Source organism: Atheta coriaria, unplaced genomic scaffold (assembly GCF_025399875.1).
Source record: "Atheta coriaria isolate IRGN ID8LTWV9N9 unplaced genomic scaffold, Caltech_Dcor_3.1 hic_scaffold_5_pilon, whole genome shotgun sequence".
Lineage (NCBI taxonomy): Eukaryota > Metazoa > Arthropoda > Insecta > Coleoptera > Staphylinidae > Dalotia > Dalotia coriaria.
This window is the reverse complement of record NW_027045447.1, coordinates 11,857,727-11,885,607: the sequence shown is the minus strand read 5'-3', so window position 1 is coordinate 11,885,607 and position 27,881 is coordinate 11,857,727. Positions and strand designations below refer to the sequence as shown.

General features: G+C 34.1%; 1 protein-coding gene across 1 annotated transcript; it reads right to left on the bottom strand.

Annotated features, from left to right (window-relative positions):
• Positions 1–297: 297 nt before the first annotated feature.
• LOC135792442 (cholecystokinin receptor-like) lies at positions 298–27,734 on the bottom strand. The gene is made up of 10 exons (XM_065303074.1): positions 27,590–27,734; positions 18,272–18,701; positions 9,619–9,733; positions 5,707–5,907; positions 5,465–5,647; positions 4,775–5,055; positions 4,308–4,571; positions 3,548–3,783; positions 3,317–3,474; positions 298–1,734 (listed from the first exon to the last, which is right to left on the bottom strand). Exons 2-10 carry the CDS (start codon positions 18,590–18,592, stop codon positions 1,700–1,702), a joined length of 1,794 nt encoding a protein of 597 aa, XP_065159146.1. The 5' UTR covers positions 18,593–18,701; positions 27,590–27,734; the 3' UTR covers positions 298–1,699.
• Positions 27,735–27,881: the final 147 nt, after the last annotated feature.

The following is a 27,881-nucleotide window of genomic DNA, read 5'->3' as shown; positions in this document are numbered from 1 at the left end:
CAAGAAAAATTATTTTTTTAATAATTAAAATTTAAACCATTAAAATAATTATTAATACTTGTCATACCTTTCTTTTTAGTTTATTATATTAAATAAATATTATTAAAATGTTTAAAAACAATATTTTCATCCAAAATACCCAAAAAATTCAAAATTAAAACAAAATTTAAAAAATCACATTCAGTTCGATTTATTTTCAAATATTTTGAACATGCATATACACATATGTTGCATATTTGATATTAATAACAAAATAATAATCTGATTAATTCTTAATTAATGCATTCACTCATAAATAACAATTCGCATCGCATACAATACTTGTTTGTTGGATAATTGTAATAAATAGTTGTTTGTGTGTGATATTACAGTATTTGATAGATGTATTCGAATATCGATATAAAATATTAATTAAGCAACGTTAATAAATCATAGCATAAAATGTGAGTCCACAAATTGGATATGAAACTAATAACATACATGTATTTTGTTTTGTTTCGTTCGAAAGTCGACAATAAGCGGTTGTATTTTACATGTACAAAACTAATGTAATATTAAAAGTATTATTCTCAATATCAATAGATTGTAAACTTGTAAAATGTAAAAAGTATATTATAGTCAATAAACGTTAATGACTAATTAAACAGGTATCAAATTTAAATTAATTTTGTATATTGATATGCCCTTTAAACAATTTAAAACTTGTTTTATTGTTATTAATGCATTTTTGCAATTTTTCTTATCTATTTTATACAATAATTCAACATTTAGTTAATTTCTGCGTGTCTCAGTCTTGTTTAATTTTAATTTTAATTTTAACAATATTTATATATATATACAACAATTTTTTATCATTTTTAAATCAGTTAATTATTGATAACATTCAATCATAGATTTATATTTTACAGATTTGGACGTTTATTAAACTGTAAGAACAAACATTTATTAATATTATTGTGATTTCTATACAGTTATTTGAATGTGAATTAAAATGAGCAAAATAATTGTTTGATTAATTAAATCCAGTCAGTCCAAGTTATTTATTGATTTATTAGAAGCGTTATGCTTGAGATTATATATAATCCAATTATCTATTGAACTGATCAATCATTTTGGTTTATTATAAATGAACGAAACAATTATTTTGTAAATTATGTAATAATTAATTATTTGCAATGAAAATGCACACTGATATTTAAAATATGATACATTTTTGGCAGCATCCAATGTTAAATATTCTTGAAATTAAAATATTTCAGCGATAGAAATAATACAACGATATTACACATTTACCTCACGCATTAACCGTCCGCTTACCTTTGGAATTCCAAATGTAATCATCACAACCCCCCTACGCACAATTATAAAGTTTTATCGCTGTAGTTCAACCCAGGGTTACGCGCATTGCATTTATTAAAGTTTGTACCCTACGTCCCCAAAATTAAACGTTTTTGTAGTTGAAATTGTTTAATCTTCATTCTTCTGCATGATATTTTCGAGTGCGGATGCGTTTCAAGAGTAGAGACTATCGTCAGTGGTGCCCACCGGAGAGCCGGCGCCGTTAGCAGTCACTGCGCGAATCCACGAGATCCGGTAGCGAAACGAATCGTCGTCAGGATCCACGGAGATCACCTGTATTGTGCGCGACGTGCTCGCCGTCGAGGAGGAACCACCAACGGCTCCGCACTCCGAGCCGCTGCTAAACACGTTCTTCGCCTTCTAGGACCATCACTTCTGCAAAGACAAATTTCATATTAATTTAACAAAATAAAAACATTGTTAAAATTGAATTTAATATTCGTATATCCAATTGAATCACTTTTTAAAATTTAAAATTAAAAAATAAATTTTAGTTCAATTTCAATTTATAAGTGACTAGCGGCTTCGCTCGCGAATATCTAAAATAATGAAGTAGCTTCCGTACGCGTCTGTAGTCACAGAAGAAGTAATAATGAAGTAGAATGGCGGGAAGTTTAAAATGGCTGAAAGTATAGTCTATGGAAGTATAGTGTACAGTCTCCATAGTGTAGTCAATTGGATTTGATGTTGACGCAGCTGTCGGTAATACAGTGTGATAATACAGTGTGATGATACTATAGTACTTAGGTTTTAGCTTCATTGCTGGAATGCTAGATGGCGTTAAAGAGCTGTGATCTTTAAAAATTGTAGCTTATTGGAAATCCTTTTCAACGGCAATTTTTTTTATTATATTTTAGGTTTCATCTCTTTTCACTTTTACTTATTTTTTAAAAGGAACTTTCATCAAATTGATAAAATCATTAATCCTTGATTAATTACTGCAGATAAGTTCGGAATTTTTCCAATAATATTTTTTGTTTAGAAATCAAATATTATGCTTTAATTAATTGACTTTTATTTGCGTGAATAAAACGAAAAAATGTTTGAATCCATTCTGATTCAGTATGCGCAATGATTAAAATCCAAATGTAAGAGGTTAATTTTTTCTTTCACACTCCGTGCTATTTATAGAGTTTTTATTGCAGAGAAAAAGCGAAATTAATGTCTTTCGTTCTGTTGCGATAACACTTCAAATAGGTCCGTTAGGTCTTTGTAAAGAAATTGTATACTCTTTAGTCATCCGTGTCGCCTATAGAAACACGTCCTTAATATGACGCTCTACTATTGTCTGGCACTCAAAAGAAAATTGACTTTTTCCTCACCCTCTATGAGTTTGGCTACGCACATTTATATAATTTCTTTCCTCCATTCATTATGATTTCGTTCCTCTTCATTTCAATCCTACTAATATTATAAGCGCGTAAGGCCTGATGTTTTGTTACTTTCACGCAAACTAGCAACCAGTCATCATGTGAAAATTTATTTTTATATTCTCAGTGGTCCCCGAATGGTTAGAGGCTGCATTTTGGCAAAAGGTATTTTTAAATAAAATAAAAAAATTGTTTTAATATGCATGCCTGCATCTGGCTATTTGACAACTTTAACTGCATGCTATTCCAGCAATGGCTCAAACCTAAAGTACTATAGTACCATCACACTGTATTATCACTGTATTACCGACAGCATTAACATCAAATCAATTGACTACCTGGAGACTGTACACTATACTTCACTGGGCTGTATACAGCCATTTTAAACTTCCCGCCATTCTACTTCATTGTTACTTCTTCTGTGACTACAGACGCGTACGGAAGCAACTTCATTATATTAGATGTTCGCAAGCGAAGCCGCGGGTTAAAGCTAGTAGAAAATATTCTCAAAAAACACACAAAAACTGCTAAAAATTGAATTAAAATATGAAAAAAAACATAGAAAAATCAAAAGATTATTTACTTACCAGAACGTCCAAGGGTGCTGGCTCGTCCCGCATAAATGGTTGATTCATTAACAGACCCATCCGAATTGTGGACAATCTTTAACTTGCCTTTATTGATCTGTACACTTTTCGACGGTGTGAGACCCAAATCATTCGGCTTACAACAATAACGGCAACATCTTCCGGTTTAAAGCAAGAAAAATATTTTGTTTTGATAAAAGTATTGACATTGTTTTATTAAAGTTAACTGACCTGGGCGAGCAAACCATTGCGAGGAAACTCTGTCGAAACTTCCTGTTCATGAAGCAGTACGTGATCGGGTTGCAGCAGCTGCTGACAAATGCGAGAAGCTGCACCAGCGAAACGCCGGTCGCCCCAACCAGATCATAGACGGCTGCTGGATTGTACAAATACCACGTGTTGAGGATGTGCAGCGGCGCCCAGCAGATGAAAAACTCCAGCACGATCACGAACAGCATACGGATGACCTGGAAATGAACATAATACAAATTTCCGCATCCTCAAACCGCGATATCCGATGTCCCATTAAATAAATAAAACTTTCTCGTCTATTATACTAGAGCCAAAGCAATTGAAACACAACAAAACCAAAAGTTTTAATTAAATTTGTTATTATTGTCACTGTAAGTCATCCGAAAAGTGCACTCGTACAAATATAATCACATTAAACTGTAAAAGACAAACAGGTAATAAGAAACGAACGCTACAAGTTGTAAAACTTGAAAGCATCATCCAGAATTAGCTTTCGGTGCGGATAAAAGAGAAGAAAACAAAAAGTGCAAATGCTGCTAAAAGTACCAATCCCGCATCCGTACAACCCCCACTGGAAATGAATGAAGCCATAAAACACAAAAAAGGAAACGCACTGGTGCGAAAAGGGAAAATAAGAAAAGTTGGGTAATAAAATACGTTTCCAACACTCCAACTTATGGATTTCTACATTGTATTATTCCGAGATTCATGGCTGGAAACTTAATATTAAGCACTATACCTTCTTCTTAGCTTCAATACTCTTGTCCATATAATTAGAACGTATTGGTATACGACTCAAAGTTGTGTTTGAGTCGACATGGTCATTATGCTCGTTGCTGTTGCTATCAGTGACAATCAGTTGCATCATGGGGGATGCCTCGCTATGGGCACTGCCAGGGGTGGTTGGCAGCGGTGGGTATAATAATGATTCACTTTGACGTGCAACTGTTGTCTTTGTTTTGTTGTATGTCGGGATGCAAGTACGGTGCTTGCCGAAAGCAACCTGTTTTAATTGAAAACAAAACAAAATTAATTTTTATATAAAAAAATTAAATAAATAATAATTAATATTTGATAGTTATTAAAACTATAATTAATTTATATCAAAATTTAAATTAATTTTCTAATAAATGTTTATTGCTTTCAGTAGGTAATTACGTTTGTAATTGAAGCAGAAAATCGAATTTGTTTCATTGAATTAGCTACCTTTTTGAAGCCTCGCCGGAACCACGATCCAAAGCTCACGTCCGTTTGTACATTTCCCGTCGGCACGCACGACTTTGTATACTTTTTGTTGTTGTTGCTAGCAATTAGCTTAACATTCGTCTGTAGCAGTCGATTGCGCCCACCATAGGCATTCGCCGTGCCATTCGAGAGTGTTGGCGTTATTGTGGTGGTCACCACCCCGTTCGTGAGCGCTTCCTTTTGTTTCAACGCCGTTGAACTTGTCACGCATTTCATTTCTACCTGTGTTTGTGGCTGTGCGACTGGAACACAAAATGTTTATCTTGTATCATGCTTCTTTGATGTTTTTTTTTTCTTTTTCCGGCGAAATGCAGATTGAAAACGAACAAAAACAAGTTATAATTGAATGAAAATTGTTTGTGACAAGATTCACAATACTCGTATTGCAAACCATCGCTGGAGAATTTAGAAAATCAATAACTGAGAATAATAAAAAATTTCGACACATTTTCAAAAACATTTGTTTGGTTTAATTAAATAAAAAGTTTTATTAAAAAAATTCTTATTAAAACCAAAGCGTGCTTTTTTCTAAAAATAAAAATAAAAATAAAGCAAAGTTCCGAGCGTTATCTGCAATTTTCTAGATTACTAGGAAGGTTTTTTCTTTAATGAACGTCATTAGGGTTTATTAAAGACAAAGTAAGTGCTCACATTGTTGGAAAGTGTTGTTATGCTCAATCTCCTTCTGCAGTCCCTTCCAGAGCTTACTAATGATTAGCGAATAAGCAAGCGTCATGATAACGAGCGGAATTATTAACAATATAGCCTCCAGAAACAGGCTGTAGATACGATCGCTCGCTTTGCTCGGCCACACTTCTCGACATTTATGTGTACCTAGATATTATACAATAGAAATCATTAGTTTTGTACAGCAGTTGCATATAATTATTTACCTTTTGATTTGATTGACGTGAGTGTTGAAACAAGAAGCACTGGTGATGACCACAGCAGACTGGCCAGCCAGACAAAGCAGATCATTTTATATGCGTGAAACTGCGTTTGCCATCGTCGTGATTTCAGCGGGCTGCAGATCGCAAAATACCTCTCGAGGGAAATTGCCACTAGAGTCCATACAGCCACCGATACGGATACAGCTGGAGATACAAGAGGAAACCATGTCACATAACTACATATTGCATGTTCATTTGATTAATTGGATTTGCCAACTTTGAACATCGTCCCAATCTTTGTTCGCACTCGTCACCATTTGATTATAATATAATTGCATTAACTGATAATTGAGTTTACATTCAATTGGAATTGTGTAATTCTATTTAATATTGATGAAGTTTGACGGATTTAAGCTATTATCAAGCGCGCAATACTTTAATAGATTTGTAAGCACATTTAAAATCAATATTGACATGGAATTTAATACTTTTGGTTCCGCGCCCTGCCGAAAATTTCCGGTTTGGGTCTCGTTTCTTCTTCGAGATTTCCGATATTCCGGTTTGTAAACAACTGCGTGCCGCTATAATTATGTTTCAGCTCTGTTTATTCATCTTCCAGAAATTAAATTTATTTTATACAAGACAACAATCTAATCAGATGAAATCCGAACTACTAATCTATATATATATAAATGAATTGCTGTTCGTTAGTCTCGCTAAAACTCAAGAACGGCTGAACGGATTTATCTTATCTTGGTCTTGAATTATTCGTGGAGGTCTAGGGAAGGTTTAAAAGGTGAGAAAAATTCGAATAATTGCCGGGAAAATCCTCAAAACAGCACTTTTCTATAGAATAAAATTTGACATTGAGATTCAATCATAGTTATAGTTAAATAGTTGAATTCGAGATGGCGCGCTGAAGTGCATTATTGACAAAACTTTATATGCATAATTTCTTTAAATTAAACGAGTATGTCTAGAACAAGAGAGTAAAAACGAATTACATTTTTATTAAACACTGCCGGAACGAAGTCGCGGGCAACAGCTAGTTCCAATTATAAAAACAATTTATTTTAGAAAATGCGGTTAATAGTCAAGAGATATGCCTGCGGCATTGTAGAATCGCACAAAACCAATTTAATATGCTGTACGGATTTGGATTAAACAAATGAAACGTTTTTGTGTATTCTATTGATCCGATGGAACAATTGTGCTTAACAATGGTGTGCAGTGCTTACATATAATCAATTAAATATTTATCTATACATGAACTGTGCATTCATTGTTTATTAAAGCCATCAGCAAACAAATGAAGCTATAATTTGTTAGATACCAGTATATTTTTTAGATTTTGGTTTTGATTTATTTCTATACTAGCTTTAACTCTTGGCTTCGCTCGCGAATATCTAAAATAATGAAATTGCTTCCGTACGCGTCTGTAGTCACAGAAGAAGTAACAATGAAGTAGAATGGCGGGAAGTTTAAATGTATTGAAAATATAGTCTTGGAAGTATAGTGTACAGTTCCATAGTGTAAGTCAATTGATTTATGCTGATGTAGCTGTCGGTAATACAGTGTGATAATACAGTGTGATGGTAATGGCACTTTAGGTTTGAGCTTTCATTGCTGAATGCTAGATGGCGTTAAAATAGTCAAATAGCCAGATGCAGAGGAATTATTACAAACAATTTCTTTATTTTATTTAAAAATAATTTTTTTTATTAAATAAAAAGTAGCCTATAACCATTCGGGGACCACCAAAGAATATGTGTGTACAAATTTTCATGAGATCGGTTAAGTAGTTTTGCGTGAAAGAAATCGAGTTGTCAGTCAGTAACTTGGGAAGAATATTCGCTTGTCGGTGAAAATTTTCCACGAAGTAATTCGATTGTTACAAAACAAGCTTCAATTATTAGTTACGCGAAGAAGTCACTGAACTAAGTAAATATTACAATTATGCGCATTGCCTAATTCCAGGCTTTAATATAACACGTGTGTTGTTTTTATGTTTTTGTGCTTGGAAAATTAATCTGGCATTCCAGTAGAGTTGAAAATTTGGATACAATTGTTATGATTTCATGCAGCCATAAACTCGAAGCGTTTGTTTTATATGAAAATTGAGTATACCGTAATAATAAAGTTGAGGCTTTAGCATGTTTAGCAAATCTCGGTATCATGACGTACGTACTCGTAGAACATAAGTTAATAAACAGGGGAACATTGAGAAGGCTGTAAAATTAGCAAGGGGCAGGGTTGCATTAATACGACAATGAATTTTAAATTAATTAATTACAAAATTAATTTTCCAGCGATTTATAATTAATTATTTATACTTCTTATGGTAAAATGGTTGAAATTTACCACTTTTTGAAAAATCTTTGATAATTTTGTGATCGGTGTGAGTTGTTTACTCATTTTATGCTTATTCAATTAAATCGCCTCGTCTGACAAATTTGCACAGCCAAAATTTGTGGATGTATGAATGCATACGTATCGTTTCAAAGCGAAATGAATTGTAAATGCAAATATGAAGCACATAATACATGACCAAATTAGGCCCGTTTTATGCGTGGCGTATATTCAGGAATTAAATCCAATTGAAAGGCCCTAAAAATGCAAACGCTTCAATTTTCAGTTGAAGTATTTTACGACTCGAATTTCTTGTCATGTTATTTTTATAGCGGCTTGATATACAAACAAATTTCACACTGAAATCATACACCAAATTATAGTTTTTGTAAATAACATAACACGTTTGATGTTTTGTTATTGAATTTCTACTTAAATCAAAATAATTTTACATACAAAAATTAAACATATAACGCGTTTAAATTGTTGCAATTGTAATAAAGTCCTTGGAGAGTCAACAATACACTAGTAGTTCAAAAGCAATAAAATCCAATGAAACGTGATCCTGGAACATTACTGGGACAAAACACAGATTTGCACTATTTGGTCAGTGGCAGCAATCCGACTACGACGTAAATCCACATTATTTTGATGTCTTTGATGACTAAATCTTGCGAGTATTACGTTTGTTCTGTTGTTGATTTTATCCTTGAAGCTTCGCATTCAGAATCGCTCAGAATACGCTTGGATTTTAAGATTATCCTTAAATCTACGACCTCTTACAGATATTTAGGTTTAATATAATATTATAAACAAAATACACTCCTAATTTTAATTTTTGTACAAAAAATATTAAAAATAATTCTATCAAAAAGTTGTTTCCGCACGCTGGAAACTTAATTCAATTAAAATCTCGTTGATCACTTTAGATTGTTTTTTAATTGCTTCCATCGACACTCCGTAACCATATTGTTTTCAATTAAAAGTGATCAATATTCTAAAATATATTTATAGCAACATTGTTGTCTGACCACTTAAAATCGTTTATTAATAAACATCGCGCGTAATTATTTTATGTTTACTCTACGATAGACGGTAGATGTTTTATATTTATAGAACTTGTTAATCATACCTACGTTGGTTAAATTTAACGTATTAATATCGAAAAACATGCTGCAGTTCAAAGCAATATTCAAGTTCAGCCGGGTGTTTTATTAATGCGTTTATAAGTGGAAAACTTTTGAGACAGGCGTGAATTTTCCGTACGATTTAATGCTCTAAAAAACTTCAATAGCGCCTCAAGTCCTGCATACTCTCTGAATGACGTTGTTTTAGACCTTACTGCGTATTCCGTTTAAACCGATTAGGGAATATTCATGCGTGGTTTTTGATTCAATAATTTTACGCTTCTTGGATCAACTTTTTCAGGTAACTCAAAGATACCAATAGCAATATTAAGTTTTATAATATAAATACAAACATGTAGAGTAAAAAATTCCTTTGCGTTAGCTAGGCGTGATTTTGAGGCAAGAAAAAGAATGCAGAAAAAAATGATAATAAAAATACCTTGAGCGTAAGGAATCAGCTTGCACATGATGGCGCCAAAGATGAAATTCCGTAGCACTTGACCGATGAGAGTGAACGGCATGCAAAGCACCCCAAGGAGAAGATCAGATATTGCCTAGAACAATAAACATTAAAATGAATGGGTTTTCGTTTGTTGCGAAATGTCAGCAAACAATATATCACCACACAAGCAATATTACATTTTTGTTTTGTTTTCATATTTTACAAGTACTCCGGGAGTACACTTGACAAAAATTCTGACAATTTCTGGTTGTAGAGTTTGGGTTTGGCTTGAAAATTCAATACTTATATGAAGTAAAAGAAAACAAAGGAAGCAAGTGAGTAAAAAAATCATTTTATTTTGCTGTGGATTTGATTTTAATTATAACGTTGTAATAAAGTTTTGAATCACAAAAATATTTAAAAATTGATATTTACTATGGGTATGTGTAGGTATATTAAATATATTGACGCAGAACAAAATAAAATGATATTTTCACTGACGTTGATCAAATATTGCAAATTTCCGATACGGGTAACTTGAAGACAATAAGACAACGCGTGGGAACAATATGAGCAGCAGGTTTTTTTATTGATACACAACAAAATATGGAAATCAGAAATATTGAAAGCAAAAAATAAAACCAAAAAATAAAAAAAATGAAAAATTACAACATTATTTACTATATCTATGTTTTGAGCAAAATTTATGATGAATAGATAATGAAATCTAATAACCAGAATAATTGACCCACCCAAGGTTGTCACGAAATTATATAATGTCTCTAATGAACGCCCAAATTGCATAATTAAAGTTAGTTCAGCGACCTTACTCTGAGAATGTCAATTAAATTTAAATAAGTTCTGACAATCAACAACATATCTATATATATATAAAAATGAATTGCTGTTCGTTAGTCTCGCTAAAACTCGAGAACGGCTGAACAGATTTATCTTATCTTGGTCTTGAATTATTCGTGGAGGTCTAGGGAAGGTTTAAAAGGTGAGAAAAATTCGAATAATTGCCGGGAAAATCCTCAAAACAGCTTTTTCTATAGAATAAAATTTGACATTGAAATTCAATCATAGTTACAGTTAAATAGTTGAATTCGAGATGGCGCGCTGAAGTGCATTATTGACAAAACTTTATATGCATAATTTCTTTAAATTAAAATTGCTAATCTTATTGATAGAATTGACTCTTACTACGAGTATGTCAAGAACAAGAGAGTAAAACGCATTACATTTTTATTAAACACTGCCGGAACGAAGTCGCGGGCAACAGCTAGTTACATAATAAAGCGGACTTCTAGTGAAGAGGTGTAATCAAAAACGCAGATCTTACAAATTGCACACACCGGCGCACATTCGCGCGCGCACTCGATAATGTCAAAGCAATTACACTGCGCGCAGAAAATGCCGCACGGCGCCGAGTCGCATAATTAAAATTAAATAACCAACCCAGCGAGCATACAGACAGAATATGCACTAAACAACCTCAAAAAAAATAAAAATAAACATTTTTCAGACGCCTTCAAAACCCGAACTTAAGTAATACAAATACAAAAATACAATAGAGAATAGGAGAGAATATGCTAGAATCGACGCCGGCAATAAACGCACGGATGGCTAGATTATTATAAAGCAATTAACTTATATAATGTAAATTCAAAACGCGCGTTTGTGTTCGCCTGCGCGCAAGGAGAACGCCAGCACACGTAGACACTCTGCGCGGCGTAAAAACCAGATTTAATTACACAATCTTGTGTGCGTTTTGTTCGCCAACGTCCTTTGCGTCTTCCATACTCACACACACACTTAAGTAAAACTAACCAATTTCGAGTAATTGTTCACGTTTCCGGTCGAATTGTAATCATTTTTACTACAAATCGTAAAAAATCCAACACATTTTCATACGATGCAAGCGCAAAACTTACAAACATTTTTGCAGTTTTTTTTTTAAGTAATAATTTAAAACACCGTCCCGGGGAGAGAAAGTTTTATTATGAATTCCGCTTCGGCACATCGGCCGCACACGTTCACTCCACACCGCACACACACACAGCTCAAACATTCAAATGAATAAATTTTTCAGTGACGTACAACACACGTTATTCAATTTTTGCCTTAGCCGCACCGCCGCAGCAGCAACATAACATTTAAATTTTACACATTTAACAATTCCGAGCAGCGTGCTGCGCGTGCGCACATGCAGTAGGTCACGGAAGTCAGAAAAACAAAAATAACACAAACGAATCGGAGCGCGTTACGCTCGATTTATTTCGAAACCAATTTTTACCACCTTCAAAAATCGATGGGATTTTTATATCCGAACGCCGAATATTAGGTGTAAGCGTGCAAATCGGAAATTAAACATGCAAGAGATCGAGGAGAGAAAAGAAGCGAAGAGAGGAAAAAAGTGCTTTCCAACACGGCACAGCAAGCGACTTGTAACCAACATTTAGTTATTGTTATTATTATTAAACTTGTTGCTGTAGTAACGCGCCGAGCGGCATTTTTTGGAGAGTGCCGACTTGCGAGTACTTTCACAATGACTATCCATCCATCCTGTAACCAACTTACCAGCTAATCAAGTTTAATAACTATTAAAATAACAAATAATTTAAATTTATCGCAGGTATAAGAAACAATCATGTTTTCTAAGCTGGAAAATAAAATATTTAAAACCTCGAGCAAAAAATTAATTATTTATATTTTAATTGCGATTATATCTTATATCATTAACAATAAATTAAAATATTTTGGAAAAATTGTCTTAAATTTTTCAAAATTTACCAAAAATACGCAAAATCACATTTAAGTAATGCGTATGCTCCGCCCTTTTTATAACTGCGCATGCGCAAGATACTTAATTAATCTATTTAATCTATAATTGTGTTTTTTTTAATTTTTTTTTAAATTTTATTATTATTATCACAATGATTGACAAATGATAATCACGTGATGACGACTTGTAGGGAAAGTGGTAAGTAAGTGTTGACCAGTGACCAAGTTAGCGCGGCGCATACAATCCAAGGACAAACAATGTGGCTCCTTTCTTTTCGTTACACAAAATCACGCGTTATGTCACAAACCAATAAATCTACAATCACCCAGCCTGCATGTCAATCATAAAAATACCTAACATTACCCTTATTGCAACAATGTAAAGAAAAATATGCGCAAATTGGCGATTTTTACATTGTAGATATTATTACAAAGTGCTAATTAATATTTAAGTATGCCGTGGCACGGGTGAAGTAACAACCTGCTCGACTAGTCTTATCGCCATCGGAATGTTAACGCAAAAACTAAAACTAGATTAATCAATATTTAATTGAATGTTGTTTATTTGTCTACAAAGCAACAGAGAAAAAAAACACCGCCTACGCTTAGATATATAAAATTTTATCTTTTATTTAATTTTATTAGTGCATAAGTAATAAAATTATTATCTCAACAAATTGTATTCGACAATAATCCATTAGTTTTAAATAAAATCATCGAAAAATCCCTTCTGTGTGTATTTCCGTAATCTTATCTCATAAAATTCAACCGATAACAAAGTAAATTACATGTAAATTCCCCGCTGACCCAACATTGCGCGTGTTTTTCCCCGGCACCCAGAACCCAAACAAGTGAAAAAGCCCATGATGTTTACAAACATCACACACGCTAATACATCCAAATATCGCGGTCGACTTTATCAGCTTAATTACCGAGCGCGCGCCGGCTGCTGAAAAGACAGATTGTATATTCGCCATTGAAAACGTGCGTGTTGACGCAAGGAAAAAAACATACACACACATAACACAACGACGACGACGACGAGGTGAATCTCGAATGCTTCCAACGACGTCAGACGTCACACACAACGTCACTACTTCCACCTCCCACGAAATTACACTAAACGTAACTAAACACAAACAGATTACGTTACATTACGCTGCATTACATCGGGTATTTTTTAAAAACAAATACGCGATGGTGACAGTGACGTAATAACATAACTATCAACAAATAAAATAAATGTGCAATTGTAGCAACATTTCGCGTCATCATTATTACGCAAATTGTTCAATAACTCACTCAGATATTATTGTTGTAAATAAAAAATAAAAATAACCAATAAATACCAAAGAAAAACTCAAAATTTCAACTCATTCAACCGATGATTATTTTTCTTTTTCTTTTTTTTATTCTTCAACGAAATTATTTTTAATTTTTTTATTTGGTTAATTCTCAATTTGTCGCGACAGACCGGCCGCGGTCGGGCAGCCGCATTACGTCGATATCGGGTGTTTGTGACTTTCTAAACTTCTTACAAAATATTTTTGTGGTTACGCGCGCGCACAATTTGAATGCTCATTTATTTTATAAATGTTACACATTACATTGAGCAAACATTGTATTGCTGATACAAGCCATCCAAGGTGTAAATAACACACACACACACACACACACACACATACACACAGAGAAGTTGATAAACTTTGCAATTATTAAAAGCGTCACGGCCGTAAAACAACACAACACTCACACCAACAATTAATTAATAAATAAACCGCGATAAGACATACCTGCGCCTGATTGACACAAAGCGAAATAAAAAATATTATAATGCACAAGGTCACGCGCGACCGGAATTTATCTCCCATTTCCGACCTAACTTTACTTCCGATAAATTAATATCTGACACCGATTCCGATACATTCGTGCCATCTACCAGCATAAAATAAATAACAACAACAAATTATTCAACAATTGACACTGTTTTAGCCATGTATGTGTGTGTGGCTGTTGCAATCGACATCGTGTGTGCTAAAAAATTAATTACTTCATCAATTCCACTCGATATGCAACACAATTTTTCGGTTTTTTTTAAATATTTACACGATTCTTCTTGCAACAAAAACTCGTTGTGAGTGTGTTTCGCCGTGAACCGACATTTTGCACGCTTTTTGGACAACACAACACAACAAAATTCAGCCATGGCTTCGAAAAGGACCTTGGTCACTCACGAGCCACACACACACAAACACACCCAACGGTTTATTTATAAATAAATGTTTTTTGTCTTGACAACTCTTTAATTCTTGATGCAAAAGTATAAAACACCTACAAATAAGTAAAGTGTATTATCTCAAGGACACGTCAAGGTTATTTATTAATATCAACACGAAAATCTCGGTCTAATTTGATAAGAACTCGTTTTTCGGTTGCTGTTGCTTTTCCATGTTGAGGAGAAGTCTTCAACAGGTAAAAGAACCTACCTTATTATTCATAAAGGGGCAATACCCGAGCCACCACTGCAATTGTCGACTACACGACCCTAAAATGAAACATCTGCCGGTAGGTAACAGGCAGGTGTTGTACAAAATTCATTCATGCTTTTTTCCAAAACTGTGTATTTGTTCGGAAATTTTCTCGGTAGATATTAACCTCGAATGTTTTTGTACACGGTGTAAAAATAAAACAAATGCGGCCGCCATTAAAAATAATGCACGAAAAGGCAAAACACACTCGAAAAGTGAATATAATTCAGGTGGTCGGGTGTCATCGGCTGCGCTGTGTTGTGAAAAGCGACCATTTAAAGGCTCGCGCAGCGTTGTTGTGTATTGCGCACTGTCTCTGTGGCTTTGCAACTGTTTTTTCGGATTTTATGATTGTGTATCTCTTACCGCCCTGTGGGTGTGCGGATGAATGATTTAGTTGTTTGCAAATCGCCGAAAAACGCGACAATATGTTGACGTGGCTCGCGCGGCTCGCACGCCATTTGCGAGCGATTCGCTCGGTGCAAACGCGCACAACTTGCACCACGGGTAGATATGGAGGTGAGCGAGGTAATCCGCAGGCTTGCGCCGTGCGGAATCGGGTAGAAAATGCGATATTAGGTTAATAAGTCATCGGAAACATGGCGACTTATCTAACTCTGCCATTGCACGGTCAAGTCGTCACGCACACACTCGCACGCATGCGCATACACACACAGAGTCACGGAGATGATGGGTGAAAATAATTCCGAAATTGTGTAGAGATAAAACTCACCTGATTACGTAGAAACTCTTCGATGGTACGCAGGGCCGAGTCTGTTAGTTTGACGAAGATTAAATCCTTATTCTCGCCGAAACTCTCCTGCGATGACAGGCCATACTGAACACCTGGACAGAGCGCCGCCATTTCTGCCTACTCTGTCGCACTTCGCCACCAGGCCACCAGCTGACGTACGGAAGCGACGTCGCCAGATCGGGCACACGAAGCGGGCCGAGTGCGAGCGAGACGAACGCGCGCTCGCGATCGAACACGAGCGCGAACGATAGACGCGGCGCGCACGCGCCAGACGAAGATGCACACGCACCTCTGACGTGATAGCGCAGTAAATCTGCACCGCACTTGTTTCCCCAGCGTAAATTGTCAAATAATCGCCCGATATGATATTATTCAACCCCGAAATTGATGCGATTCGATTCGTATTCGGCGTGCACTTTGCTTTTGATTACACACTGCACTCACGCACGCAACACTATTGTCTGCTTTTGGTATTATTGCACTTTATTGCGCACGGGATTGCGCACTGTTTTAGTTTTTCGCCTGGATGATGATGATTTGACAGCGAGCGCGCCCGTCCGATCGCGTTTATCGCACGGCTCGAATAGAAAGTTTAATTGATTCGAATCTGAAGGCAGCACACAGCAGCAGCGCGCACGAGCAGCCGACCAGCCACTCACTCGCGGTCGCTCGACTCACATTTCGCCACACACGGACAGCGACAGGCGGGTGGTGTGCGCGCTGTGTGCGCTCGGCGAGATGCTCAACTCGACTGCGACCGCGGCGAAATATTATTTCATCGTACCACTAGCGTCCTCTAGTGGCAGCACAAATCAAAAACCTGTGTTATCTTCAAATTTTCAGCAAATTATGACTTTCTGACCCACCAAAAGACAAATATTAATGAATTTACAGAGATAATGAATGTATTATCACATATTTTACCTTAAAACTCCCAAAAAACATTAAGTTTTTACCTTAATGTCACTTTGACAGTTCCATAACCCTACAAAATCATCCCATACTTTTGACAAGTGAAAAAACAACAAATTCATTAAAATGACGATTCATAACATTTATATTTTTGATCACAAAGGCTCACTACTCTATTACCACGAATGGAACCGTGTGAAACAAGCTGGAATGACACGTGAAGAGGTAAAATCTGTAATTACATCCAAATTAAAACTAAATTCTTATAATTATTTTGCAGGAAGCGAAGTTAACATTTGGAATGTTGTATTCCATCAAATCTTTCGTCAATAAAATATCAAAAAATACAGCAGGCGTAAGGAATCAACTTGCACATGATGGCGCCAAAGATGAAATTCCGTAGCACTTGACCGATAGTGAACGGCATGCAAAGCACCCCAAGGAGAAGATCTGATATTGCCTAGAACAATAAACATTAAAATGAATGGTTTTTCGTTTGTTTCGAAATGTCAGGAAACAATATATCACCACACAAGCAATATTACATTTTTGGTTTTGTTTCATATTGGACGAGTACTCCGGGAGTACACTTGACAAAAATTCTGACAATTTCTGGTTGTTGGGTTTTTGGCTGGAAAATTCAATACTTATATGAAGTAAAAGAAAACAAAGGAAGCAAGTGAATAAAAAAAATATAGTCCACAAAAAATCATTTTATTTTGCTGTGGATATTGATTTTAATTATAACGTTGTAATAAAGTTTTGAATCACAAAAATATTTAAAAATTGATATTTACTATGGGTATGTGTAGGTATATTAAATATATTGACGCAGAACAAAATAAAATGATATTTTCACTGACGTTTATCAAATATTGCAAATTTCCGATACGGGTAACTTGAAGACAATATGACAACGCGTGGGAACAATATGAGCAGCAGGTTTTTTATTGATATACAACAAAATATGGAAATCAGAAATATTGAAAGCAAATAAAAAAAAAAATTTTTTAAGTAAAATCAGAGCATTATTTACAATATTTTTGTTTTGAGCTGAATTTATTATGAATAGATAATGAAATTTCTTGAATCTAATAACCAGAATAATTGACCCACCCAAGGTTGTCACGAAATTATGTAATGGCTCTAATGAACGCCCAAATTGCGTAATTAAAGTTAGTTCAGCGACCTTACTCTGAGAATGTCAATTAAATTTAAATAATTTCTGACAATCAACAACATATCTATATATATAAAAATGAATTGCTGTTCGTTAGTCTCGCTAAAACTCGTGAACGGCTTTATCTTATCTTGGTCTTGAATTATTCGTGGAGGTCTAGGGAAGGTTTAAAAGGTGAGAAAAATTCGAATAATTGCCGGGAAAATCCTCAAAACAGCTTTTTTCTATAGAATAAAATTTGACATTGAAATTCAATCATAGTTACAGTTAAATAGTTGAATTCGAGATGGCGCGCTGAAGTGCATTATTGACAAAACTTTATATGCATAATTTCTTTAAATTAAAATTGCTAATCTTATTGATAGAATTGACTCTTACTACGAGTATGTCAAGAACAAGAGAGTAAAAACGCATTACATTTTTATTAAACACTGCCGGAACGAAGTCGCGGGCAACAGCTAGTTACATAATAAATATCAAAATCAAACTCACCAAATTAACTAAATATACATTCGTAACGGTCCGCATACGTTTATTCTGGAAGAGGGTGAATAGCACCATTGTATTGCCAACCATCGACAGCATAAAAATGATGACGTAGAGTGGAATTATAATTTTGCTTTCAAACGCATTATCGGACGCGGCGGTGCTGCTGGCGATAATCGTTGAATTTCCCACCGCTGTTAATACACGAGTGGAAATGTCCGCCACAGTGCTTAGGTTTCTGATGACGATGGCAGTACTGGCACTCGCTGTCGCTGGGGATATTCTGGCTGTTCCGCAGGCGGCTCTAAGTAAGTCAGGTTTGGCCATGACGCGGCTAAAACGGCTGAAGTATATCCGTCTGTTTCCATATCCATTGCGTGCGATAAGGGTTGGAATATTGGATTTGAGGGGTTTTGAATGTTGCCCCTCTGAATGCCTGTAATGAGTTGGAAGCACACATTAAAATGCACATATTTAACTCAATTCATAGAAATTGTGTGTATTTTACAGTAAATATTTATAAAAATAGTAAAAATTTTAAAAATACTCAGAATTTTTGTTTTAAATCAAACTAAAGACGTAATACGACCAACTGTCCACAAAAATCTAACCCAAACGCATGAGATCTGATAAATATAAGGATTACATCCGCTTTTCTGTGACCCTTGGGCTCGCGGTGACAACTTTTGCCTTTGGTGGCAGCGCCGGGCAATGGGCGCTGCCACCAACCCAAATGTTTAACCTAAAATAGGCCTTAGAGTTTGGAGCCTTTGCCCTTGAAAGTGCAAGTGTTTGATCTCGCATCCCATTACATCACCATTCAAGGCGTACATTAGCCGAAAACTTCCTCAAGTAAGCTTTTACTGTTTAAATGTTTTCGAGTTTTATTTATTCACTGGGAGTTTCCAAGACAATTTAATGCAATTTATACAAAATGTGTTTACAAAGCCGCGCATAAAGCAAGTTTGCACGCGGCAAATTAAAAATTGAAAGTGAAAAATGTTTCGTGTCTAAGTAGCGGGTAAACTTATTAGCCGTCACATTTTTAATATCCGTTTTTGCTTCTTTTGCAAACTTTCGCTCTTGGCATCGAATGATAAATTTATAATTTTAATGCGACCTTTGATATTTTTTATTTAATATATTCCGGTCATGCCGATCATATAATAACCTAAATAAGCTTAATAATACTCAAGGAAAAAAGACTTTTATGAAAAAAAAAATCGTTACACATGTAAATTAGCAATCAAAGTCATTTCAATGTCAGAGGTATAGGTATTATAGGCTGGTTTTTAATTGGCTGAGAAAAATTGTAATTTTCAGCCCAAAAAAATGATTTATGGATTAAAAATCAGAAACACAAAATTTACAATTAGAATCAAATTTATCTTTCCTAGATTATTTTTTTTGTTGTCATGAGTTTTTACGAATTTATAAAAAAATGTGTTAGTATTCTGTGAAATTCTCACATACGCAGAAATCACATTTACATTTACATGCGTCTTCCGCTCTGGTGGGATCCCACTCATCTTTTCAATGCCCCCTCATCACCCTTTGCCACTTTATTTTGTTGGTTACGTGAACGGAAACGTAAAACGCTCGGCAGTTCTGTAATCAACCCTATGCAAGCATATGGTGAATGCAGAGAGAATTCATAATATATAAATAACCATCCTATGTATTTACACGCTTATTTTAATCTGTTTTATTCTTATCGCAAGCTAAAATCAGAATATTTCGTATTAAATGATTTCAAACCAAAATTCAATATTGTTTATTATTCACTAATTTAACCATTAATTAAAATTAATTGTTATCATTATTTGTTACTGTGTAAGAATTAATTAATGTATAGTAGTGAAACATAATATTTTGCCTGAATAATTTGAATAAACTCAAATTTAGGTCAAAATTATTTTATAGCATTATTTCTATTAACTACTGTTCCATTTCCTTAATGACCTAAATTCTTAATGAAAGAGAAATTTAGTTATTTCCAGTTTTAGTAAATTAGAATTGTTTTATGCTTGTTTATAACAAGAAAAAAGTGCTAATCGTTATACCCACTGAGCGATATAGAAAGTTAAAAATTTCTGTCTCAAAAAGTTGGCGAAACTTTGGTGACAAAAACATTTGTCAGATGGTGACTGCTGGCACATTAACAGCTGTGACCTGTGAAGAAAGATATTGCTCTGTGACCAACTGAAAAAATAACTGCTTTCTATTATACTTTGAAATTGCGTTCATTGAATATAAAGTAAAATTCACATTCTTATTTTAATCGTGAAAACATCTTCCAAATTTATTGACAATTTCTTTTTCGACACTCAAAGTTTTTTGCTACAAATTAATTATTCATTAAACATCAAAAGTCACAGGAATACATCAAGAAAATACTTGAAATAACACAAAAAAATACACACAACGAAAGTTAAAATTCGAACAAAGGAAAGTACCCTCCAACCGGATGTCCTTTGTAAATGCTAAAAAAGAAGAACGCAAAAATAAAAAATTGCAAATGCTGCCACGTACGAAAAAAATTGAATAACAGACGTTATTTTTAAGCTTAGTGTAGCTACACACTAATTAATTCCTTAATTATTAATGCTTCCCTTTATTTTATCAGCACATTGTAATTTCTGGTTGAAATATGAATTATTTAATTAATTAATAAATAATGGAGATTCACCAAATGTTTATATTTGAATATGGAATAGTTCACGTTGATATTTTCATAATCAATAGCATCAACTACAATAGAATATGATGTGAATTGCATCTGTTGGGAAAGCGCTTGTGGCGACTTTCTCTGATGAAGCCAAGGTAGTGCTCCATGTGCCTGCATTAATTATACGGTGTACTTAACGTGAAGCAGGAAAGCCCGCTTAGCTGCAAGCCCTGTTCCTTGGCACTATCGCCTACTGGTTGAATTAACTCTAATAATTACATCTACTAGTGACTTGTACATGACTCGGGTATTAAAACCGCCATCAAATTAATTGCGCACTTAGCAAATTTAGATTTCAATAATGATTAGTGCCTGTAACTACAAAAAAAGTAATTCTTCAATTTTGTATTAATTTTTTTTTAAATACGAGTTGCCCGCGACTTCGTTCCGGCAGTGTTTAATAAAAATGTAATTCGTTTTTACTCTCTTGTTCTAGACATACTCGTAGTAAGAGTCAATTCTATCAATAAGATTAGCAGTTTTGTCTATTGCAATTTGTGCACAAGGTTGCGATTAATAATTTTCAATATGATTCTTTCTACCGCTTTTACGTTGATTTTTATTTGTTTTATGAGTTATATTGCAATTAATCGCAATTGTATAGTTGGGTCTCATTCGATTTACTGTAGCTGATTGGCTCCTGTTCAGGGCACCATACAAAGGTAGCGGTAGAAGTGACTCCCTTTCATTTCAGGGCACCGTACGAGGCTAGCGGTAGAAGTGACTCGATTCAAGGCACCGTACGAAGGCAGCGGTAGAGGTGACTCCCATTTGGGGTACCCTCGTAAAGTTGAAGTGACTCGTGTTCAGGGTACCGTACGTGAATGAATATATACCAGACTCTCATAAGCCCATTTTTTTCTTATGAATTTCTTATGAATTTCATCTCTTAAATTTCTATTCAAATCAGAATTTTCCGTAGATTAAGAATCTGAAATCCGTTCATGTCTATCTCCTTTAATCCATGAGATATAGCCAATATTTGACCTGTTTGCTCGTTAATAAATAAATTCAATGCCGCAACCTTGACTGAATTGCACTAGGCTGCGTGGTAGATATTGGTCTACTAATTAAGCTCCTGTGGTTAATTACTTCGTGTGAACTATGACAACTATTCGAAAATCTTGCTGTTTCTGTGTGTACAAGTTTAATTAAGAGACCTACAAACCCAACCGTGCAACCACCCACAATTCTCACCCACAATTATCATTCATGTTATCATTCATAATATAAAATAAAACAGCATATTTAAGTCTATCAATATAATTCACAAACTGTCTAAAACATGAAACAAAATTTATATTAAAAGCACTTTACGTGAAGTGTTTCAAATGGTTTTAACGCTGTCACAATTCCAATTTTCCTGATCTTCTTAAAAATGGGTACAATTTCTGCCATCTACACCGACTATCAATATATAAATATATATAGACAAGAAATGTAGCTAGTATAAATGTGTCTATGTATATTCCATCACTTTACTGCACAAAATTCGCTAAGTTCACTTCGATTTCCTCCTTGTCAAAAGCGGACTTCAAAGCGGAAAGTGCACTGCAATGCAGTTTCTGCTATCACTTTTCTGCAGCCCCACAATTCACCCCTCGATTCACCACTCTGCATCTATTTTATAGAGTTGTGGCTTGACTCGTCAATGTAAAATAGATAAAAAGTGATTTCAATTTATCTGAAGAATATTGCGACAAACTTTGTTTATTAAAAAACTATTCCAAATAAGTTCATCTATAAAATACAAAATACTTTATTAGATAAACACTACATTTAATAGGTTTTTCTATAATTTACATACAATGTTTTACTGTATGTTGCTTTTGAAGTTTAAGGTAACCCACGGCTATTTTGAGTTTCAGCAAATGTAAATTAAGCGCATTTAAGTAATGAATGTAATTGTTTAACATTGTGTGAACGTCGGTGGTGTTTAACAAAACCACAACAATTTCCGCGCTCGGCATACTTTGCAACACAAGTTCTTGAGCGCGAAGTTCTCATCGTTCTGCTGAGCGCATCCGCGCCTCATAATGGCGTAATTGCATAATACAATTAGGTACACATCATCCGAGCATCGAACGAGTTGTGAACAAGCTGCAAAGCGACAAAGAGTCGAATGCTTATTTACAATGTACAAATGTTTTGGGTACTCGTAATTCACTTAGCTATAGACTAAGCAATTAACGAAATATTATTGAACTATATTTACGAGTACCGCAAATATTTATGCAGTAATCCACAATTCATTTGGATATGTCCAAATGTATAATACCGCTTTTGTTTTCACCAAAAATAAATTAAACCTAACGGTACTTATGTAAATTTTGATTGGTCGGCGGTTGTGGATTGCGGTCTAACAACGATTTAATTTGATTTGATAAGTTGTTTGCATGCCAAAAATTTTTTTGTTATTTTAAGTCTATGGAGCTATTCAGGATACCGTATGAAGGTAGCGGTTGAAGTGACTTTATTCAGGGCACCGTACGAGGGTAGCGGTAGAAATGACTCAATTCAGGACACCGTATGAAGGTAGCGATAGAAGTGACTCGTGTTCAAAGCACCGTACGCACCATAAACCTAACGGTACTTATGTAAATTTTGATTGGTCAGCGGTTGTGGCATGCGGTCTAACAACGATTTAATTTGATTTGATAAGTTGTTTGCATGCCAAAAAATCCTTTTTTATTTTAGGTCTATGGAGCTATTCAGGATACCGTATGAAGGTAGCGGTAGAAGTGACTTTATTCAGGGCACCGTACGAGGCTAGCGGTAGAAATGACTCAATTCAGGACACCGTATGAAGGTAGCGGTAGAAGTGACTCGAGTTCAAAGCACCGTACGCACCGTAAACCTAACAGTACTTATGTAAATTTTGATTAGTCGGCGGTTGTGGATTGCGGTCTAACAACGGTTTAATTTGATTTGATAAGTTGTTTGCATGCCAAAAAATCCCTTGTTATTTTAGGTTTAACGTTAGAAATATGAATTTTAATATTAACAAATATATTAACAAATATCTTGTCTGCCTCGATTCAATATCACATAAAAATTCACTTAAAACAACAAATTTTAATTATTCACTTTGTCTCCACCGACAATATATTTTAAAATCTTGAAATTATAACGTTTGCATTCCTCTCAAGGGTGTATATTTCAATATTACGTTTCATTTTGTGTGGGAGGTTCATAACAAATGACAAATTGTAATAATGGAATATTTGAACGCATGAGAAGTTTGCTTTCTCTCTATCATCAGGTTTTAAAACAAATAGACTGAAATATGTAAGCACTGACACAGTCTATTATGCAAGAGTTTTGAGTATGCAGAACAACATGTCATGAGAATGTAAATATTAAAAATTAATTTTATAACAATAATGTAAACTGAAGATACTTGATGAGAAAAACATATTTTTGTAGGAGAAAATATTTTTGCAATATTTTTCACTAAAATGTGAAAAAATGTTAAATTTACTTTTAATTTAACGCACTACTAAAATATTTGATTGCAAGAAGTTTCATTTATAGCTGAACCAAGCGAGGTCGCTAGTTGTGTCGTTTTATGAATTTTATTCTCTGTGTCGACTATGAATTCACTAGTTGAATTCAAACAACAAACAAAAAACTGCTTGGTTTACGATGCGCATCTCTTACAATAAATCGAAGTAATAGAAATTGGAATCAAGAAGACAATGAATCAAACTTAAAACATAATTTATAATAATTTTTCTCGTTATTAAATTGACAATAAAATAAAATTAAATTAGATATTTAGAAGACAGTATTCCTTGCATTAAAAAATCTAATAAAATGTACACAAACTATGTGCGGGAGAAATTAGTTTTTTACTGCATAAAATAAGTTTTGTTGTAATATAAACAAACAGAAACATCACACTGATATCTTGGCCTACAAGGACAGTTGATTGAGCGTGATTTAGTTTATAAACCAAGCGAGGACGCTAGTTGTGCCATTTCTTGAATTTTCTTATCTATGTCGGCTACGATTTCACATGTTGAATTGAAACAACAAATAAAAAACTGCTGTGTTTACAATGCGCATTTCTTACAATAAATCGAATTAAAAAGAAATTGGTATCAAGAAGACAATGAACCAAACTTCAAACATTATTTATTATAATTTTTCTCCTAATTAAATTATTTAAAGGCAATGAATAAAAATTAATTTAGATATTTGGATGACAGTATTCCATGCATTTTAAATCTTGTACAATTTACACAAACATTACGATTTAATTGTTTCAACTTCTGAAATTATTAAATCATGGATATGTGCCGAAGAAATTAGTTTATTACGGCATAAAATAAGTTTTGTTGTAATGTAAACAAACAGAAACATCGCATTGATATCTTGACCAACAAGGACAGTTGATTGAACGTGATTTAGTTTATAAACCAAGCGAGGACGCTAGTTGTGTCATTTCTTGAATTTTCTTATCTATATCGTCTACGATTTCATATGTTAAATTGAAATAACATGCAAGAAACATGTTTTGTTTACAATGCGCACTTCTAACAATAATATATTGGCGTAAATCGAAATTTGTGTTTAAGAAGACAATAAACAAAAAGTAAATCAGTATTTGCAATGATTATTCTTGCACGCGCAACAATTATGTACAAGTAAATAAAATTAATTTAAATTAATTTAATTAAAATTTAATTTTAATTGAATATATAGCAGCTCATTAATTTAAAATCTAAAACAATTTATCAAAACATTACAACTCCATTGCCCCAACTGCAGTTAATCATTCACGGCTTACTGCAAGAGAAGTTAGTTTGTTAGCACGTAAAATAAATTCTATTGCAATATAAACAAATAGAAACATCGCACTGATATCTTGACCTACAATAACATTTGATTGTATACGATTTAGTTTAATTTTAAGCCACGCGAGGACGATACCTGTGCCATTTTATGAATTTTCTTATCACTGCGGTCTACAATAACACAAGTCGAATTGCAATATTAAACAAAATAACACATTAAATACCAAGTTCATGAAATTATTCAACGAGACATAATTTCTTGCATTATTTGTTCACTTGCATACTTGAAATAACTTATTAAAATAAATATTTATAGAATGTCGTTGCGCTGATGGAAAGATGACGATCCATTAAAATTTTTTGTTCGACTCGACTCGCGCAAGTTGGGCACAATCTGCGCGCAGATAATCCGTGCAGTTTTTCATGTTTACATTAACCGTACAAGTACACAGTGCGCGTATTTCAACTTACCATACGCCACGATAACAGCCTTTCTTACGCTGGTATTGTCGAGCATTTTCAGTACATACGAGTATATGCTATGGATATGGAAATTTGTATGAGTGCGTGACAGGATGAAAAAAGACGTAAACAGACGCGCAATCGCACAAAACAGGGACGCCCAAAAATGAGGGCGAACGAGGGAAATACATGAAGTCGGTGTTTGCGGACGATTTGACTTCGATGGATATAGCATCGTACTCGTATATTACGCAAATGAGATTCGTCTGCCAGTTATTGCAATAAATTATGCTTGTTTTGGAGTTTAATTGCATTTTAAGTGATAAATAAAAAAAATCAAATAAAAATAATGATTTCCTGTGGTACAGATTCAAATGATTACAATTTCTCAGTTGGATAACCAAGCACTCAAGCAAATTGTATTCACATAAGCTGAATATACAATTAAATTCTTCAAAACAACAACAACAACAACAAACATTTTTGTTTCCACATTGCTATCTTTGAATTTTATGATCAACTTCAATTTTACATGGCATTACTTCGCCGAAAACACTTTGATGTATACGAGAAATTTGAGCCAAAGCTTTGTACGAAAATATAATACATAAATAAAAAGGCAACGAACCAACACATTCAACATTCTTTAAGAAACGCGCTGAAGCAATGCCGTGAGATGTGATAAATCGATGCTGTCGAATTTCTTTTTTCCACCAGGTGAATAGCAACAGAAAAAAATCATACTCATATGAATAGCTATCGAGACGTGTGAGGAGAAGTTGAAGCACTGGTTAACCGAACATTTATTGCTTTACTGAGCTTAAATTGTATGTTTTTGGAAAGGAATTTTATGTAGTACCACATTTTGGGGATTTTACAATTGTTTGTAAATAAATCCAGTATTGATAGAGAATAAAAGTCTCTAAAAATTATATTAATAAGCATTAAAACTTTTGTACTGTAATAAGTTAAAAACAAAGTATTTTATTGTCACTTTTTTATTGTTCTGTAGAGAAAAAGTATTAAAACTTTTTGCTTTTAAGCAAATTTTTATATTACGGATAAAAATTAAGTTGTAAATTCAGTTTAACTAAATTTCCACTAAAAAACCAATTAAATATTATTAAATATTATTAATTATCAATTAATTACCCAAGAAATAAAGACAAAATTAAACTGTGCGCTCAGTGGGACACTTCCATTATTAATAAACCATCCAGCGATACTTTACGGCGTCCTGCCGGTATTTGTATCAAATATTTATTGACATTTACCGTTGATTTATAATGTACAACTTTATTAAAACAAAAATAAATATTTTTATAGTTTACTCACCTTTATATTAAAAGAAGAAATATTGACACATAGTAGCACAAATTGAACACCACATCACTTATATTGTCCTTAAATTTAATTAATTTTCTCTGTAATGCCGGCAATTTTTTTTTATTAATAAATTTCAGCAGTATTCGCTTGACGTGTTGCGAATTGCTCCGCTTGCCACACACTGAATGACTTCGGCGCGAAATCTACGGCTGGTTGGTCCGCATGCGCTCGGCACCTCCACCATTTCGGCGTTCCGTGCTTTGCTGCTTGTTAACGCAGGAATTTCTTCGCTCGCAGCTTG

What these genes read in the sequence shown, in the direction of transcription:
- LOC135792442 (XM_065303074.1), bottom strand. Translation starts at nt 18,592, where the DNA reads ATGGCCAAACCTGACTTACTTAGAGCCGCCTGCGGAACAGCCAGAATA. An exon ending in GCTGATTCCTTACGCTCAAG is followed by an intron (nt 5,908 to 9,618) that starts GTATTTTTATTA and finishes TTGTATCTCCAG; the next exon opens with CTGTATCCGTATCGGTGGCT. An exon ending in TCCGGCGAGGCTTCAAAAAG is followed by an intron (nt 4,572 to 4,774) that starts GTAGCTAATTCA and finishes CAATTAAAACAG; the next exon opens with GTTGCTTTCGGCAAGCACCG.